This window comes from Gavialis gangeticus, unplaced genomic scaffold (assembly GCF_001723915.1).
Source record: "Gavialis gangeticus isolate Ggan-Ray unplaced genomic scaffold, GavGan_comp1, whole genome shotgun sequence".
In the NCBI taxonomy this organism is placed as follows: domain Eukaryota; kingdom Metazoa; phylum Chordata; order Crocodylia; family Gavialidae; genus Gavialis; species Gavialis gangeticus.
Genome location: NW_017729025.1, coordinates 134,700,125 through 134,719,400, shown reverse-complemented (window position 1 = coordinate 134,719,400; position 19,276 = coordinate 134,700,125). Strand labels below are relative to the sequence as shown.

Sequence of the window (19,276 nt, the reverse complement as noted above, 5' to 3'; positions counted from 1 at the left end):
GGGTCTGGTTGTCACTATGAAGGGGAAACAAACAAACAAACAAACAAAAAAAAAGAGTTTGACACCAAAGCTGGACATTTAAGATCAGATCTGGCAGGTTGCTGAATTCAGCTGCTAAGTTCTCAACCAGCCTTTCCCAAACACACTAACACAGATTGACTGACTCTTTCACTGTTGCTTCTGATATTTGTATTCACACAACAGCCATCTCCACAGTCCTTTTAAAAAGGAGGCAAGCCATAGATATTTTCAAGGTCTCAGGAACTCGATTGATTCCTTAGGGACTTACCGCACAGTATACAGCACTAGTTTATTTTCAAGCATCCTATTGTAATGGGGACCTGACACTTCTGATCCAGCCTTCATGAAGAAGCTTTTCAGAATAGCTTTTGATCTCCCAAACTTGGTCTCCACCAAGAGTCAATCCCAGCACTGTTCTGCTGAGTGATGAGTGATTTATTTCACACAATTCCCTACTCTGTCTGTCCCCTGTTCTTTCCTTAACTTTAGTGAGCAGGCTGGAAATAACATGCTACGCAGCACCCAAAAACAAGTAATCAAAGTGAACCCTTAACTTCAACCAAGAGCTCTCAATACCGCAGCAGTTAGGAGACAGGAACTCCTGCTAGGTGCTCAGTACACTTGACTCCTACTTAGATCGTCTGTTTGTGTATTATAGGAAACAAAAGCAAAGTTAAAAAAAAAAAAAAAACAGCCCCAAAAGCCACAGGAATCCCACCTACATCCTCCAGTGAGATCTTTCCAAATGCACAGGTTGTGGATAGACAATCCTGAGTAGACAGCAACTGGACCAGAGAGAAGATGGTTACAATGACACTTAACGCTGGGCAGCATTGCTGTGGCAAACTGGAGGCTTTGAACCATTCAGATCCAGAGCTGTCCTAAAAGGTTCCCCAGGGGACCGTAGTTCTGGGAATGACATCATATAACATAACCTGCAAATACTGCCTTCCACACACCCTTCAGGAATGCTCATTACCCCTAAAAAGAAAAATAATCACACTCACCAAATGAATGATGTGCTGCCAGAAATGGTCATCCGCCCTCGCACAAGCAGTTACCACCCGAGTCTCAGCTATGAGACATAACCAGGCTTTGCGTCAGCATGGGAGTTTGCCCCACCACATCAGCATGAGCACAGAAAATGAGTACGGCAGCACTACTTACGTGTTTCGGCTCCAGTCTGACCCCTGCCTCAGTTTCCCCTGCTGCATGATTAGACTTCCCAGCTGCATGCTTGCAGTGGTAATTTGGCTCTGGAGGTGTGGGGCCTTCACCTCTCACAGGAGAGCAGGGTCCAAACAGATTGCAAGCCCAAAGGAGACTTCCACCCTCTTTTCAAACTGGAGGGAACAATTCATTCTTGAGCAGGTCTGCTCTTATTGCCCCTCCAGGGGACTGCTTAACATCTTCACTTATTTTTACAGCTCCCTGACACTCAGGACTGCTCCCCCTGGAATCCCTCTCCATTCAGCTTCTGACCGGAGGGCTAACCCAACTGCTCTCAGCTCTCCCTCCATCCTCCTTTCTTTTCCTGGGGGTTGTTTTTCCCCCTCTAAGCTGAGATCCTGCTGCTGGCTTCCCTAAGGGCCCAGGTGCTCCTCATCAGCCCCTTAATCTACAGCCAGGAGACAGCTATCAGGCACAGGTGAACCTGGCTTGGGAAAGGGGCCAGCCAGCCGGAGACAACTGGAATAACTACCCTCATCAGACTAATTAACAAAGCAGGGTGTGTGCAGCATTATTCCACTGCCTGGGTGTCAGGGGATTCCATGATCCCTTGTCCTTAGCTGACTCAATGGTGATGCTTGCAGAAACAGGCATGTAGGCTGGTTAACTTACTTCCAAGATTTACTCTTTTTTTTTTTTCTCCTGGGCCTCATATTGATGTTTTCCATGGGGCCCATCACCAGAGCACCTCCTCCAGGGCACAGTTTGTCATTTCATCTCCTTGAGCTGATTTTTGGTGAGGGCTTCTGCGATCGGGTGTCTCCGTGACTCAGACCTCTGGCCGGGGGATACACATTCCAGGTTACATAATGTAAGCAAACAGTGTAATTCATCCACACTCTCCCACCCTCCTCGGTCCCGCTCTCTCATCTCAGAGCAGTGGCTTGCCAGATTCCATCAGCATAACTCAAAAAAACAAACCAACCCCAGATAAAAATACAAGTTTGGCAACATCAGCCCATGCCAGAGTTTGAGTGTTTAGTTTAGCTTCAGTTCTCCTTGGACTGTTGCATTTCCACAGAACACCATCCTACATGATGCCTCCCCAGCATCTTACTCTTTTTTCAAGGTCCTCCCACAGGAGATAACACTGCTTCTGCAATTTTTTTGTTTTTACCTGCCTGGCTTCAATCCAGCCCTTCTTGCAACTAAGAGCATTCCAGGCCCTGGGTCTTTTCCCCTCCAGTTCATCTCTCTGAGCTTCTGTGCCCTGGGATGACGTTCATGAGGCCCTGCTGAGCTGAATTCATTCAGGCCAATCCAAAGCTCTCTGACCATTTCTTTTGTTATCTCCTCCCTCAGCTTGTCCCATTCTTTATTCAACTGCTCCTTATTAGCTGTTTGTTTGCAGTCTAATTTTTTGTGAAGACTGAAGCAAAGTAGCTGTCGAGTAGCTCCACCTTCTTTGCATCTTCTGTTAAGAGTTCCCCCTGCCTGTTTAACAGGGGGTCCACAGCTTTCTTCGTCTTTCTTTTCTATCCAGTATACTTATTGAATCTGTTCTTGTTGCATTTAAACTCTCTCACCAGGTGCAGCTCTTTTTTTTTTTTAACACGTACCTTCCCGCTTTTGTCTCTGCAGTTTTTGCTACTTCCTGGTAAGCTTCCTTGGTGACCTGCCCATTCTTCCATTGCTTGTATACTTTCCTTTTGTATTTCAGGCATCCTAGAAGTGCCCTGTGCAGCCGCATTAGTCTCTTGCCATTCTTCTTGTGCTTCAGCTGTCAGGACAGTTTCTTATTAGATTTCCAATACTGTGCTCTTTAGAAGTTTCCTACCATCCTGAGCAACTTTATATTTCAGTCTGTCTTCTCATTGCACCATACCTATTAATAACTCGAATCAGTTGAAATCCACCTTTTTGAAATCTAGCATCTTAGTTCTGCTGACCTCAGGCTTTCCCTATCTTAGGTTCATGAATTCTTTCATTATTGTGATTCCTTTCTTCCAAGTTTCCCACCTCCTTCACATCTTCCCTATTCATAAGGACAAGACCCAAGATAGATGATCCCCTAATTGTATCCTCAACCTTCTGGAACAGAAAGTTGTCCTTCATGCAAGTTAGGAACTGGCGCAGCATTTTATGTTTGGCTGTATTGTTCTTCCAAAAGATACCTTGAAAACTGAGATTTTGATCAGTACCATCTATTAACTTTTGGATAATTTTGTCACCTCCTTGAAAAGTGCCTCATCTACTTATTCTTCCTGACTTGGTAGCATATAATAAATCCCCATCATTATATCAGTGCTTTATCTTTCACCTTTTATCTTCACTCAAACACATTCTGATCTGTTGTCTTCTTCCTCCTAAAGCAGGGAACAAGGGTATATGTTTTTGATATACAAGGTGACACCACCACTTTTTCTCCCAGCCCTGTTTTTCTGAAACAAAGTGGAGTGCAGAGTATTGACATTCCAGTCATCACAACTGTCCCACGAGGTCTCTGTGATACCAATCAGATCATGGCTTTTGTTTTGGTGTTTTTTTTTTTTTTTTTAAAGTCTGTGACTTCCAGCTCATCTTGTTTGTTCCCAATACTCCTCTCATTTGTAGAAATATATCAGACATATTTTGGATTTCAACCTGCTTGGTTCCATTTTGTATCACTTATTGCTGTCCTGTGGCTCTCTGGCCCTATATATATATTACTATTCAAAATATAGGGCCTGATTCTCACTTCAAATTTATAGTAAGGTCCTTTCACCTTAGTTTAGCAGTAGGTATAATTAAACTATGTCAGAGCAACAGGAAAGGGCCTTCATGTAAATGAGAATGGAAGCTATATATATATATATATATATATGGGGCAGTATTATTAACAACAATCTGGGGAGTTAAGCAAAATAATATAAGAAAACGGACCAAACTAATAGCTGCTATAAGTAAGTTGATTGATTTTGACCTAATGTCTTCCCCTTATGACAATGGCTAAATATTTTTAAAATAAAAACAATGCTCAAACAGCCTACGAGGTATACATTCAGTAGCATGTTTGTGGTGAAATGTCCTGATGCAACTTAAGTTTCTTTCAAGATGAGACACACAAACTGTATATCAAGATAAAAGCACAGTCATATATAGAGAGGGTATATTTTACCTTGTGTGTTATGAATATGGCCAACTGGGTCTTTAAAAGATGTTTTATTATTCAAAACAGTAAGGATCGCGTGTTTGACCCTGTCTAAGTAGGTTGTAAAAAAGTGAATAAGCAGTGAATTTATGTGTAGTATTCCTTCCAGGAGAGATAAAAGCAAAATCTTTTAGTACTACTAATCTCCTGAAGTGCTTTATTAGAGCAAAAGAGGGACAGGAGAGATTTGGGTCCAGTTCTATTTTTTTAAAGTTATGGATGCATACTGTTTAGCTTTACTTTTTCCCTGTGTGCATAATCTAAGACATCTGTTGGCCATGGTTTGTGGTTTGAAAAACATCCAACATATGCAGTGTGATTTAGTTCTAGATGGACCTGCATGTTTATTTCAGGCACAACACTGGAATTTCTGTCATAATTAAAGTTATCTAATAGTTGAATATAATATTATTAAATAGTAATTATGTAAAAGACTGTAGTCTAGTCATTGCCAAGCCAGATCAGACAGTGGTTTACCTAACCCAGTATCTTGTCCCTGACATTGAACCATATACTTGATATGAAAGAAAATGCAAGAAAACCCACAATGACACTGCTATTGAAGAAAAGCAGTATTACTAATGTTATACTTAATCCTAAAGCATCCATATTCTAGTTCAGGGGTTTGAATTACATACTAATAATTACCCCACATTTTGAGACACTGCATGGGATTATCCACGTAACATAAGTAGTTTCACCTTGGAAATAGCAGCTCCAAATTTGGAAATTAAAATAGAAACCTGACAGCGCATCCTTTGTACTCATCTCTGGCAGCTGATAATCATTTGACTGTGCGTATCTGTGCCTGATAAACAGAGCTGTGATGTTCTACTGGACATACACTTACAGTAATATTAGTAATGGCATTTTCAGTGACCAGAGTTCAGCCCACTTTATGTTGGCTTCTTGTTAACCTCCTTCTATTATGCTGTTAATCTAGTTTCAAGCAGAGATAATGGTAAGTCAAATGCTGAGAGTGTTTGAAATTCAGGCTTAGATCCCAGCTTTACAAAATAGCCTCTTATAATGGATCAAACCAAAGCCCCCAATTTAAACATCTCTGAACTTTTAAATGCTTAAAAAACTGGATATGCAGCTTGAACGAGCCCCTAATTTCACAAAACTTTATACAACTTAATGAAGAACATTCCCTTTTCAGCTTTTATTATATCACAACACCTGGAAGTATTCTAGGTACCTCACAGAAGCAATTAACCAGAGTCCCAGCCTCCAAAGCATATAGAATAAATTTCTATAAATTTAGAAAAATATATAAATAAGTACAGATCACAAACACACAAAAAGGAGGTAAGAGGAAGGGTGAAGGAAGAGGAAAAGCAGGGGAAAAAAGTATTAAGGTTACTCAGAAGATGAAGTGCACAGGAAATCTTCATCCATTACACTCTAAGTAGGTGAAGGCTAAGTAGGACTTAAATCCATCAAAACTTGGCTAGACATTTTCTGCTAGCACTCACACAATCAAATCCATTCATATCTTCAGTTCATTGCTTGTAAGAAGAAATATAGGTAAAATAGGGAATTTTAAACTGTTTCATTTTGGAATAACTGAGATCATCCCAGTGGGTGGAAAAATAGCAAATTAATTGAAGGCTGCAACTGACCCCCATGTAATTCAGATTTAAATTAACAATAAAAACAAACAAACTGGGGGATGTGGGGTGGGGCTTAAACATTATTTATTATTGGATGTCCTGTTGCAAACCTCAGTAGCTGGAAAACAACCTGTATCTAGAATAGGTGCACTCTCACTTGTGTGCATGGCGCCACGTACACATACACACACACTGAAAGAGGTTAAATGTTTTTAGCTTTATACAACCAAATAAGCAGACACAGTCCACACCCCTGAGGATTTTATAAGTTTAATTCAGACAGAAAAAACAATTCAGGCATACACAACCCTGGTAAATGTTTTACTCGGAAGTGGTACTTGCCACTTGGAACAGGAAAAGTGGATAGCTTTGCAGAACTGTGCTTTTCAGGAGGGATTTGCACACTGTAGAAACAAGATGCACATGTTGCCTTAGGAGAGGGGAGAGACTTATTTTTATAAAGTTCCTTGTGACAAAAGCTACTAAAAAACTTCTGTTTATAGTCTACAGGAGAGTTGCTAGGGTATATTTCACCTTGCTGACAGTGACAATATTCATTATTTTTATTTTTGGTCACAAAAATGGAAAAATCCACTCCCATGACAAAAAATCTGAGCACAGTGTTCTTGGGATTAAAACGTATTAGATATAACAGGAAATAGCTACAGCTGCCTTTTAATCTTGTGCCAAGAGAAACTTGTCCCATATACCAATATTTGATCAGCCGTGTGGTAACTAACAACAATTGCAAAGGTCACCAATGCATATTAGTATCTTTTTTAAAATTCATTTATCTCCAGCCATCTCAGAATCAGTAAATGAACAAAACTGTCAAATGAATAGTTATTTTGAGGAAGAGAGGGTGGAAGAATTAGTCATTTTAGAGTTAAAACAAATGTTTGGCTGCTATGACTGCAACTGCCTGTTACATTTTGAGATTGTAATGAGACCTTTAGGCCATGTTGACATCCTTAATGTACGTAATATACACTATGGTCAATGACATAACTTTTACATACCATAACTAACTCTTCAATTTATTCCTGGCTCTGGGTCACCATCACTTGATGGGATATCTTCCAGGTTTTCAGGCATTGCTGCATACTCATACCACAAAAGGAGCCAGACTGGAGGCTTTCTTTTGGGTGAGGAGTCTAAAGTAGAAGATTAAAGTCAAGTTAATTTTGACATATTTTGTCAAAAATAGATTAAGGTGATGAAGAAAGGAGCATCTGCTTCCACGGATCTAAAACACAGGAGAGCAGGAACAATTTCTGAAGATTTTAAACACATTTCTTCTTAAAACTGTAGAGATTTTTGAGTTAAGAAGGCACTAAAAATGAGAGGGATATTTTAAATAAACGCATTTCATTTGAAAAACTTAAGGAAATCCCATAAACATTTAGATTTTCAAAGATGCCTAAGGGAGTTATATCCTCAGACTCCACTGAAATGCATAATTACCCTGAAGGTTCCCTTGCAAATTCCAGCTCTACCTCATTCTTATTTGATTAACTATTTCCTTTTTAATAGAACTCTTGAAAAAAATACTTGGATATTTTATTATAAAATTATTTAAATGTCAATGCCTAATAAAGTCAAATTTGTCAGGGTAAACATCTGTCAATTACAGCCTAGATCAGGAGTTGGCACCATTTTGCTGTCCTAAACTAGAGCCTGCAACCTGGATCCGTGCGGTGGGTTGCAAATCTCTGTCCTCTCTCCCCCTCTCTATGCCCCAGAGCTCAAGCTACCTGTGCTACAGATACCATACCTCTTTGTAGCAAGGATAGGTACAGGTAGGAGGAAGCAGCAGGAAAAGCTGCAGAGAAGGGTGCTGCAGAGGGGATGGGTGGCTCAGTGCAGCTCCATGCCGCCAGATCCCGTGCTGCCCCAGGCTGGGTTGGATCTTCAGTGCTGTAGCAGGGGGGAGAAAGCCTGGGTGCCAAAGCAAAGGGGTGCCAACAGGTGCTGCCCAGCCAGGGCGGGGCATGGGATGAAGCCACAAGTGGCTCATTTAGGGGGGCCTGGGGACAGGGAAGGGCAGCTCCTGCTGCTGTCCTCCCGAGCACATGCATGGCCCTCCTGAGTGTGCCCCCCGATTTGTGTGTAGGGCAAGGACAGACTGCTGTTGCAGGCTTTGTCTTGGTTGCCAAGCTTCGTTGCTATGGCACTGAAGATCTTCCTGCGCTAGATCAAACCTCTGGCATGGGGCGTATAAGTTGCTGACCCCTGGCCGGGACACACAGAAGTTAAAAATGGAAAGTAGATTCTATTTAACTGTCGTCTGGCACTGCAATATGCATAAAGTGTGGCTTGATCCTCTGGTGCTTAAACATGAGAGTGACCTTACTTGGGCGATTAATTGAATTTAACTCATTGCCTATATGAATCCATGGATTTTTCAGATTATCATTTTGAATTTATTTGGATAATTAGCGTAAGACCAATTCAGATGCTGTACATCCTGCAACTGTGAAAATGTTTATATTGTCCAAATATATGTGTAGTGAAATTTAAGACCTGAGACCACAGGATGAAGCTGAAGCATTAATTGCACTTGAGATTTGCTATTATATTCTTTTCTGTCTTCACATCCTCTCTCAACCAGCTCTCTACAGTGTCCCTGCCTTCTTGGTGCACACAGTCCTCCACTATGAGCTCTTGTTAGCAGCATAGGTGATGTGCAAGTATTGATAGTGATAGAGTAACTGCACAGTCGCTGTCCTCAACCCCACCACTGCTGGGTGCTGGTTCCAGCCAGGCTGCAGCCCCGTGCCCTGCCATCAGCACAGAAATCTGCGGGGGGCAGGTGCCCCCTATGCCACCCTGATGTGCTGCCTCTGGTTAGCAGTATCTTCCTGGTTTAGTGATATTGAAAACTTCCATATTCTTCTGGCAAGCATCATAGATATTTGACCTGCAGCAGGTATAAGTTAGCATAGGCTTCATTCCTCTCAAGACAGCTACACTTACTACCACCTGCAGATTTTCTCTTTAGCATGACAGTGTTTGCAGAATCAGCATTTAAAGCATGAGTTCTCTTTGGATGCTACAATTTAGTTTGGTGTGTTCACTCCAAAAGGATAATAGTGAATTTAGATAACATCCAGAATTGATCCTGATTGTCAAAGAGGAAAGGGTTCTTAATAAAGTTATTTTAACATTAAAAATGCTTGGGGATAATGTGGGAATTATTTGGGACTGGTGATGCTTTAATAAAGAACTTTTATTGCAGGATTCCCTGTATAAGTGCTGACTTGAACTGTAAATGAGGTCTGTTAAACAACAAGAAACTCAGAAGAATACCAATATGCAAGCTGCAACTTTCATGCTGTGGGCACATCTACATGAGACATTTACTGCAGAGTAGATTAATTAGCTCCATAGTAAATGTCACAGATCTACTTGTGTACTCCTATTCAGCTGGAGTAAAATAATTAACTCTGCTGTAAGTTAGTACTTGCAAATGCAAGTACTATCCTACTGCAGTTTTCTACTCTACAGCAGCACAAGTGTTGATGCTGTCTCAGCTGGCTGGGGCATGAGGGTTCTTCAGTGTGGGGGGCTGTCTGCTGACTGCTCCAACCCAACTCAAAGAGCTGGGGGCCTGGGCACACATTCAAGTGGTGCGCCCAGGAGCAATAAACTCTGGTGTGATAAGCGCCAGACTTTATTGCATCACATTAATATGCATGTGTAGATGTGCCCTGTCTTACACAAATCTCATTTAATCTGAGACTGTACTCTGCTTTGTGTGTGTGTGGGTGGCTGTGTGTCCGTGTGCATTTGTACACGTGGGGGAAGCTGAAAGCATAGCAAAATTAATAGCCTAATATAATTATCTAACATAGTATCTCTTTTCAAACAGATACAGTATAGCCATTTGCTCACCATCAGTTTTCTCACCTGTCATTGCTTATTAAACTAAGAGGAAAGGAACTGAAAATATCTTCTGGAGAACACACAAACAAGAAATATCTCAATCAAAAAGGAGACACTTGAAGTTAGGATCTGTCACTCGCCTCCCACAATGCAAGACCATTTGTAATTTACTTCACAAATTGGCAATCTGAGGCCGTGAACAAGTGTCACCATTTGGACTGGGAGAAAAGCCAAGGAAGAGGGAAGGAGAGCACTAGTTTCCTGTCAGCCCACCCAGGGGTCAGTTGTCAGGGAGACCTATGGGGACTTTGCATGGGAAAATTCTCCTGCTCACCACACCAATCAGCTGATTAGTGTGCATGTGCATGTTATCTAACCTTGCTATTAGACTTTAGGTAGTGGCACTGAAGTCATTAAAATTGCATGAAAATGCTCTGAAGAAAGCATTTATTGAGTACAGCAATTTCCCATTTTAAGTATAAGGCAAGCAGAAAACTTGGTCTAAACTAAGACAACAAAATAAGACAAAGAAGAAGGGCAAAGCATAGCCTAAGTCAAGACACAACAGAAACTTTGCTAAGTCTAAGATAGTCCTGAGGACATAGTGTCTCCCTGCAGCCAGGCATTCAGAAGTTTTCTGGGGGTTTGCAGTTCTCCTTGAAAGGTGGGTGGAGGTCCCACAGGTTTCATCTTTACCTGCACTTTTATGGGTAATCCATACTCCTTCTCCCCCTTAGTTGCCTTGACAACAGCATTGCTTTTTCTACTCAGGATGTTTTCCTGGGCTGGTTTTCATCCCTCTCAGGCTGTCTCTTGGTTCTATAAGGTCCCTAGCTTTCACAAGTTTTATCATGTTCATGGTATGAGTGGCACTGTTTACAAGGCGCCTACTAGGGCTGTGCGATGTTTCAGCCGCTGATTCAATTCGGTGGAGATTCAGCCGCTGAATCTCTAAATCCAAATCGAATCAGGAGTCCCTTTAATCTCTCCAAATCGAATCGGAACCCTCCGAATCAATTCAGAGAGATTTGGAAAGATTCAATGATTTGGTCACAGACACAGCTTTAAATGTTTTTTCTACATACCTCAAGGTACCAAGCGGCTTATGAAGCTGAGATGCTGGGGCAGATGGAGTGTCCCATGGGCATGCGGGGGGGTCCCCAGTGCACTTGGCAGCAGACCCGGAAGTGGACCAGAAGCACTTCCAGTCGGTGCCGGGGGTCCACCCCACAGCCCCTTGGCTCAGTGATTGGTGCTTCCTGGGTCTGGGGGGCACCTGGGGTCCTCCCACGGCTGATCGCCAGGCTGGGGGGTGGGCACACACTTGGCGGCAAACCTGGAAGTGGACTGGAAGTCCTTTTGGTCCACTTCTGGGTTTGCCACCAAGCACATGGGACCTCGCCCCAACCCTGCACTCCTGTGGGATGCTTGATCCACCTCACCAGCGTAGCATACATGAGCTGCGCCTGGTACTTTGAGGTATGTAGAAAAACATTTAAAGCTGTTTCTATGGCTGAATCACTGATTCTCTGCATCAGGATTGAATCTTCAGATTCAGATTTGGCAAATCGAATCGGGGACAGTGATCTGAATCAATGAATTGAATCGCTGCCCCTGATTTGGGCTGAATCTGAATCAAATATGGCCTATTTCGCACACCCCTACTGCCTACTGCCCACTTTGAAATGTAGCCCTCTGGTTCCTTAGGCCCTATCAGTGTTTACTGCCCACTTAAGTAGTATGGCATGTAGTCTATTTATTCAACTTCTTTTCTTGCGTGGCACATGGAGGGGGTGGGGGGAGACTCTCATGGAACAAGGAAGAATGCTTCCACCTCTCCCTGCACTGTTTCTGTTCTTCTGTGTAGCTCTCAGCTGGGACACGTGTATGCTTCAGCTTCTGGACTATATTTCTAGCCTTGTTTGTGGCCTAAGATGCTCAAACCAAACTCCCAGATGAAAGGTGGCTTGAAACCAGTGATGGATGAGAAAATTGGACAAAACACAACTTCTGATTAGATCTTGTCAGCAAGCAATATTTTGAATCAAAGACGAAACAAGCATGAGGTGACTATTAAAACAAAATCACATTTATATGACAAATGTAGTCATTAAATGTGGCCAGAAATGTGTAATAAAACATCAGCTCTTACCAGTAATAAATAGACCTAGCCATTTAAAAAAACACGCATTACATGGTGGAATTTGCATTTAAAATTGCTTTGTTACTCTGTACTGAGTCTATCATAGTCTGGGGGCTTTCTAAAGACAACATACAGTCCTTCAGCTTCAATCTCTTTCACTGCTCAGGAGCTGCAGATAGGACTCAGGAGGCAGCTGTGACCCCTGACTACAGCATCAGTCTTTACACACAAAAGGCTGCATATGCATTAGTGCTGCTAGCTAAATCAAACCTGGCCTCAGAGTCAGAGTCCCAGTTCCAAATAGATAGGCCTTTTTTTGCATGTGCTTAAGGGAAATCTCATTTAGTTGCAGTAGTAAGTAGGGCTGCTATTTTTAAGACAGCATCCATTATTATAGTACTATGATGCACATAGACAGTGAGCTCAGTTTACTGCAAACACATCTGCCATGACAGGAAGGATTCCAAGTTAGAGCAGAAAAATAAACTGAAAGGAGACACAAAGTCAAATAGCAGGAAGGCTTATTGGAAAACGTTAATAAAATTAATGCTGAGGGGCAAAAAGCTGACTCCATTAACAACAGTCCATTCATAGCATCTGAGGAAGTAGGCTGTTTCCCACAAAAGCTTATGCCTCTTTCAACCAGTTAGTCTCTCATGCTATTTACAGACATTCAGGGAGGTTGGGGGAGGTTAGATCACATTAAAAATGGTCACCCGATCTTAGTTTGTCCAGGTGCAGACCTTAAACTTAGCTTTGTAGTTAGGCTGATCTAAGTGTAAACTGTACAGAAGTTCAGGAAAGTTAGACTGGGCAAAAAATGGCCAACCCAAACTATACCTTACCTTGGAGGTAGTCTAACTTAGATTGGGTCCAGCAAGACAAATCTAAATGAACTTCTGTACATATTCCCAGCCCAGCCCCTGGTCCCAGCCCTGGGGGTGCACTTTTCCTACCCCTCCCCTCCCATAGCACTGGGCTATTTTTATCTCCTTGGTTCCTCCCCCACAGATCAGCTAGACACCCTGATCCTGGCAAAACACTCCTGGTACTAGTTTTACCAGTGTTTGCTAGAGCTGGGAGCCAATGCAAGTCAGTCAGGGTGGAGGGTAAGCAGTATTGAGGGGGTTGGCTCACTAAGGGGGGGGGATTATTCTACTAGGGATGGAGGGAATCAGAGGGTTAAAAATAGCTCCTGGTCTGGGATGGAAGAGTCCACCACCCCAATCCAGCCAACCCCTGCAACCTTGCAGAGCCATAAACCTCCAGGCCAGCCCCCTCCAATTTGCTCACTCCTTCCCCCACTGACTTATTTTATTCAGCCTCCTGGGACCAGCGAATGCTGGTAAAAATGGCTCTGGGATCAGTTTGCGGGATTGGGTGTAGTTTGGCAACTTCAGGCGGTGGCTGGGAGGGTCTGGGGGTTTTAGCAGATTTGGAGAACCTGCTATACACCCTCTGATCCTGCCAAATGCTTCCAGACCACACCAACCCCCTGTGGTCTCTGCTAGCCCACATGATCCTCACAAATCTCCATGTGGACTCCACTAGGTCTTGATTCCCCCAAGCCCCACTATGGACTCTGCTAGCCCTGCAACCTGCCATGGACCCCACTAACCCTCCTGATCCCTCCCAAAGCCCCTGGTAGCCCCCATCCCAATTTACCTTAGATCAAATGGCCATTTAAAAGCAGATCTAACCTCTCTCAAACTTCTCTGAATGTCTGTACATTAGGTGCCACCCATCCCCTGCCTCCTACCTGACTTCAGACAAACATGGCTAACTACTCTCTCTCTCTCTCTCTGTTAATGATATACTGTTCATTTCATATTCATTTACTGGACACTTCACTGTTCAATCAGTAAGGTGGTTGAAAGGACCAAACATACTTTTGCTATCATTTAAGCAAAGGAGGAACAGTCAATGTGGAGAAAGATGATTTGTTGAGTCTAAGATTAAGCAGCCAAATGTAAAGTTTTAAGGTTTTCTGCTGTGAAAACAAACAAGAAAGATACTCTAATGTTTAACATACATTCCAATAAACTAACATGTTTAAAAGTCAATCATAGAAAAAAATTACTTAAAAAAAGAGGAAATTTAACTTTGGAGTGTCCTTCTTCAATTATCAATTAAGAAAAATTCAGCACATGAAAAACACCCAAGGATGATAATTTGCTGAATGAGGGTGTGAATGCTGAGTTCAATTTTACCTTACACAGTAGCTAGAATTCTGGAACTGGGCCATATCATACAGGCAGCAAGCCGGGAAGTAGGTGAGAGAGTGATCCTTAACATGAACTTCAGCATAAACAGGGAACTAGTAGATCCATGGCAGTGTTCTGACCCTCCAAAGTGACCGCAGGGTAATCATAAACAGACAAAATATTTAAACGATCATGAATGTGAAAAATGAGAAATGTGGTGCAGTTACTGACACAGAGTCCAAGATTACAAGATGAAAAGGCAAAAGAACTATGTTTGGACAAGATCGCAACATTTTTGTGTGTACATGTGCTTTTTTGCAAAGTATCAGATACAAATAATTATGGGTGCAGAACGTGACACTAAGTTTTTAACATCTGGTCCTGTGTTTGATAGCTGTTTATGATTTTATTGCATAAGTACTGACCCACAAAGTAGAGATGCCAAAATATTTTATTGATCAGCATAATTCTAAAGTACTAAAACATGGGTTTGCTTATTTTTATCAGTAAAAAATTCTGTTAAAACATCATCATGTTTTGGATATGAATGAGAGGTCAGTAATATGACATTGTGGTATCAGTGCTTACAAATGCCAAACTCTGACTTAAAAAAAATTCCATCTTATGTTGTGCCACAAGAGAAGAAGCAAATGGCAAGGTACTCTGTGATCTATAAATATGTCCCATGATAATGGATCACCTTCTTCCAAGGGAGTCTGATAGTTCATAGAAAGGGAGTACAAGTGTTGAATGATAGAGGAAGTGTTGTTCTATAGGATTTTTCCCATAGAAAGTCTGGAGAATTTCTCTATGTTGGGGAATCTACACAGAAAACGGGCTGGGATTCCTTCAACATAAGGAATCTCCCGCCACTGGGAGAAAGCTTCCTTGTCCTGCCCCATGCCTACCCATCTCTCTTGCTGCCCCTCAAATCTCATGCTACTCTTACTCCATGTTTTCCCTGCCTTTTCTACCTGCTTCCCCACCCTGAATCTGCTCTCTCATTCTCTTTTATCTTGCTGACAGTAGCCCTGCAAATTCTACGCCTCTACACCAAAGGACTCTTATACTGTCTCTTCATACACATCCAACACAAATCTGACTTTACAATTAACACTCCTGTGTGGATTTTCTTTTTAATTTGGAATGCTTTGTGTTAATGTTGCTCAGATGCATTTCCCATCAATACAAATATTAAAACTGAGATCAGCTCATATGTCATCATTAACATGTAGAGCAAGCTCAGTTTACATGCTTCATACCCCAAACCCACAACACAATATCCACAGAAGTCTGTCTACTCACCTCTGTAACATAATCCCTTTTTGTTCTAACCCCACTTGCCAGATAGACTCCTGTTTATTTGATGCATGTGCAAGTCAGATGCACATCTCACCTCTGATTTTTTACTGCTTAATTGAAACACAAAATTAAGTACATATATAAGATATGACTGCTTTTGCGAGTTCAGCTAAAGGTGAATAATGATACTTTATGATGTGAAAGCTCTGGTTTCTTAACATTATTATTATTTAAGGTTTTAGTACAATAATGATGTCTCTCTGGATTATTTAAGAGTTTAGTACTAGGTCTCTGGATAAGGTACATACATTGAAGTTGGCATGAATGAAAACATTGCTTTAAAATCTGACTTCCTCAGTTTCTGGTGTGGAGGCATTTGAGTTAAATTTGCTCAAAACACAAGCCTTTGGTGTAGTAAATATACAAATATACACAAGAACCCACTGGTTTTAATACATGATATTTGGGGATTTCTCTTCATCCCATGGCTAGATGGTGCAAGATATAGTAAGCTCTTTATTCTGTGGGTATTATAGAGTAACTCTACACCCTTTTATAGTAAAGGTGATATTTTTTCCTTGAGACGTGTATTTATTACAAGATGGTTAGCATACATAAGTCATGAAACATACATAAAATAGTTAAAATAACCTAGTTACAAAATAAGAAGTGTACATTTTCAAAACCCTAGGAAACAATGGGATCAGTATTTTACAAAGTACATATAAAAGTACTTCATATACAAAGAAAAATACAAATGTGCAAATACCATTCTCACAGGTGGATATTTATCAATTGAAAAATGCTAGAAAACTCCTTCATTCCTTCGTTTTGAAATTTCAAATGTATTAAAAACAGCTACATTTCCTACTCTGTGTACAATGTGAAATTTGAATTATTTTGTCAAAAGAGGAACAATGGTTAAAAAAGGACAACTCATTTAAGAACTCAAATCTTAAAAATGAAATCAGTTGGGTTAGTTTCTATTAAATTACAAGTAAAATGTCTAGAAAAAAACAGAAAATATTAAATCATATATACAAACTCTCTGAAATATTAGTTTGCTATTTAACATATTAACATTTCAAAACAAAAAAATGGGTTAGCTTTCTAAAGACATCACAATGTCATCACAAGTTGTAGCATGTAAACCACTATTAATTTTGGGCTACATAAAAAAAAAACAACATTCCTCAGAGATTTTAAATTGAACACATACAATGTTATCAAATGTAAAAATCTAAAAACAGTCTTCCAATTTATGTGCAAAAATGTTTTTAAAGTATCAAATCACAACACATCAAATCCAATTATGTACATATTTAATAATTGTAAATGTTGTTAACTAGCTACTATTGTTCTGCTATAAATAACTTACCTCTGTCCTTCAAAATGTCTGCATTTCAAAGATTTCAGTGCAAGTGCTTGCTTTATTGTTTAGTGCATTATCACTGTGTCATTTTTTTTTTTTTAATTTTACAGTGAGCAGAACAGCACATAAATTAACGCATACAACTTCATGGAGAGAACTTCTCCTACAAAAGTCAGTTTGTGACCAATTTCTTCTTGCTATTGTCATCTATTGTTCTATTGTAGATAAACACAGAATTGAAATGCCATAAATTAATAGTAAACTTCTTGGTAGAGAAAAGGGTTTGAAAGCAGCTAGAAGATTCAGAAGAAACCTTTCTTTGAAAATCAAATATTAGATTTCACTTTTTGGTCTTAAAAAAAAAAAAGAAGTGCCCAACACATTTGCCAATCTGGTATGCATGTCACTGAATTAAAAAATGTAACTATTTTTTCAAAACTGCAGAAATGGTCCCCCAGATACTTGACTACGCTGAAAACAAGACTGTTTAGGTTTGTTACTCTTACATAAACCTGGTGAAAATACAACTCTACTTGAAGGAAAATATCTACAGTTGATACTGGACAAGTTAAAACTGGACAATTTGAGCAACTTTGTGATTAGAAAAACAGTTTCTGATGGTAGATTAATTCCTGTGCAATACAGCGGGCTCATTTAGCTAGGAGACATACTGGAAAGAACAATACTACAGCTAATCAGGTTATTAATTCAAGAGGTCCTCCCTGATGGAGAAAAAATATAGTTATAGTGGTTATAATATTTAAATAGATGATACTTCAACATATTATGAGAATTTATGGCTGAAATGAAAAGGTTTGCTTGCTCAGCAGTAGCATTTAAGAAAATATCTTCTTATACAATGAGGTGCTGAAAGCATTTCTTTCCTACAGTTGGCAGTGGAATGGTATTCCTTGTTACGCATCTGAAATACAGCTCTGGATTTTGTCCATCCATTGCTGTGCGCTCTGTGCATCTTGAGCACAGAAATTGTACACACGTTTACTTGTCTTGAGCTGTAAAATGGAAATAGAGTATCAGATAGAAAAATAACAGATAAGATACAGTAAGTAATTCACAACTTTCTTTCATATATATTATATCCAAACTGTTTCTTTTTTGTTTTAATAAACAAAGGTTCTGAATTTTCACTGTGCATTCAGAATGAGGACTATTTGCTAGGTTTGCAACAGTTTTTCTCCAGTAACTTTTCAGCAGGCAGCATGAAAACATTAACAAAAGATATGTCTCTAAACAAAAGCCAGTAGAGTAAATGTACTTACATCAAAAAATGCTTTTTCACTAGCATGCTTTGGAGCTCCAATTGTTGGGGAAGCAGGAATCACTGTTTCTACTTCTGCAAGATCAATGTGTCCCTTACAGCTTGTGTCTTCACCAGAGTCATAATATCTCAGCTAGGGCACAAGAGAGGGAAAACCACATGCAGTTTCCAAACAAATCAACAAACATATGTGCCTTTTAGGGCCAGAACTTCATGTTTGTTCTTGCTATGCTTGGCACAATCTAGGAGCTGGAGGGTGTCAGCAGCAATTGGCACTAGGGGGCTTCACCCAGGCTGCGCTGTGGCTGGGCAAAGGGAAGAAGCAGCCGCAGCAGCTGGGTTCTAGTGCTGGCCCATCTTAGACCCGATCACTGGATCATTCTGGCTCATTGCTGGAAAATGTTCCTGACGGCTGATTTAGAGGATTCTGAGGGTGGACAAAATTTGGTTGGTTTCCAAACCATCTTTGCATGACCCAAATCCTCGTAGACAACTGGCTGCTGGGCTGGTTCTGATGCAGAATTTGCAAATGTTGAAGTTTGGCTGAGTGACGCAAGCCCTTGGGCCATTCCCACAGTTGCATCACTAGGTGGTAGGGATGTTTATGCCACCCCTCTGTTGAGGGAGTTTTGTAGTTGGCACAGGAAACACTGGGGGAATCCTCAAGGCTACATAGTCAAAAAGCCTGAGGGTGAACTGATTCAATCTATGTGGGTTTCTCTAAGCTGCTTAGATTGGATTAGGAGAGAACAGAACACACATTTCTCCTCTGTGGGAGGGAGCAAACAAATGCCTGCGCTGGCCAAGACCAGAAGCTGGGGGTTGCTCTCTGCTTGCCAGACGTTGCTGAGGGCAGCTGAACCTCGCGGAGCCGGGGCCCTCCTTGATAGGCTGTGGAGTACATGCCCCCAACCCTTTGCTGTCACCATGCACCCTCCCCATGCTGAACCCTGGAGCTGGGCAGGGGAGGGAACTGAGGCTTCAGCTCTGCCAGATCACAGCCCCTCTGCCCAGTTTCAGCTTCTGAGTTTCAGCTTCTGGAGCAGGCGGGGGGGTGTAGAGTGCCAACGTGGACACTAGGCCTCTGTGAAGCG

The 19,276-nt window shown here is 41.2% G+C and overlaps 1 protein-coding gene across 1 annotated transcript in view; it reads right to left on the bottom strand.

Annotated features, from left to right (window-relative positions):
• Positions 1-14,662: 14,662 nt before the first annotated feature.
• The window catches only part of SBF2 (SET binding factor 2), a 584,661-nt gene continuing 580,047 nt past the window's right edge, over positions 14,663-19,276 (bottom strand). The window contains exons 40-41 of the mRNA XM_019519970.1: positions 18,184-18,315; positions 14,663-17,916 (exon numbers count right to left, since the gene is read on the bottom strand). Coding sequence (XP_019375515.1) covers positions 17,818-17,916; positions 18,184-18,315 — 231 coding nt within the window. The 3' untranslated portion in view covers positions 14,663-17,817. The remainder of the gene's footprint in view (positions 17,917-18,183; positions 18,316-19,276) is intronic.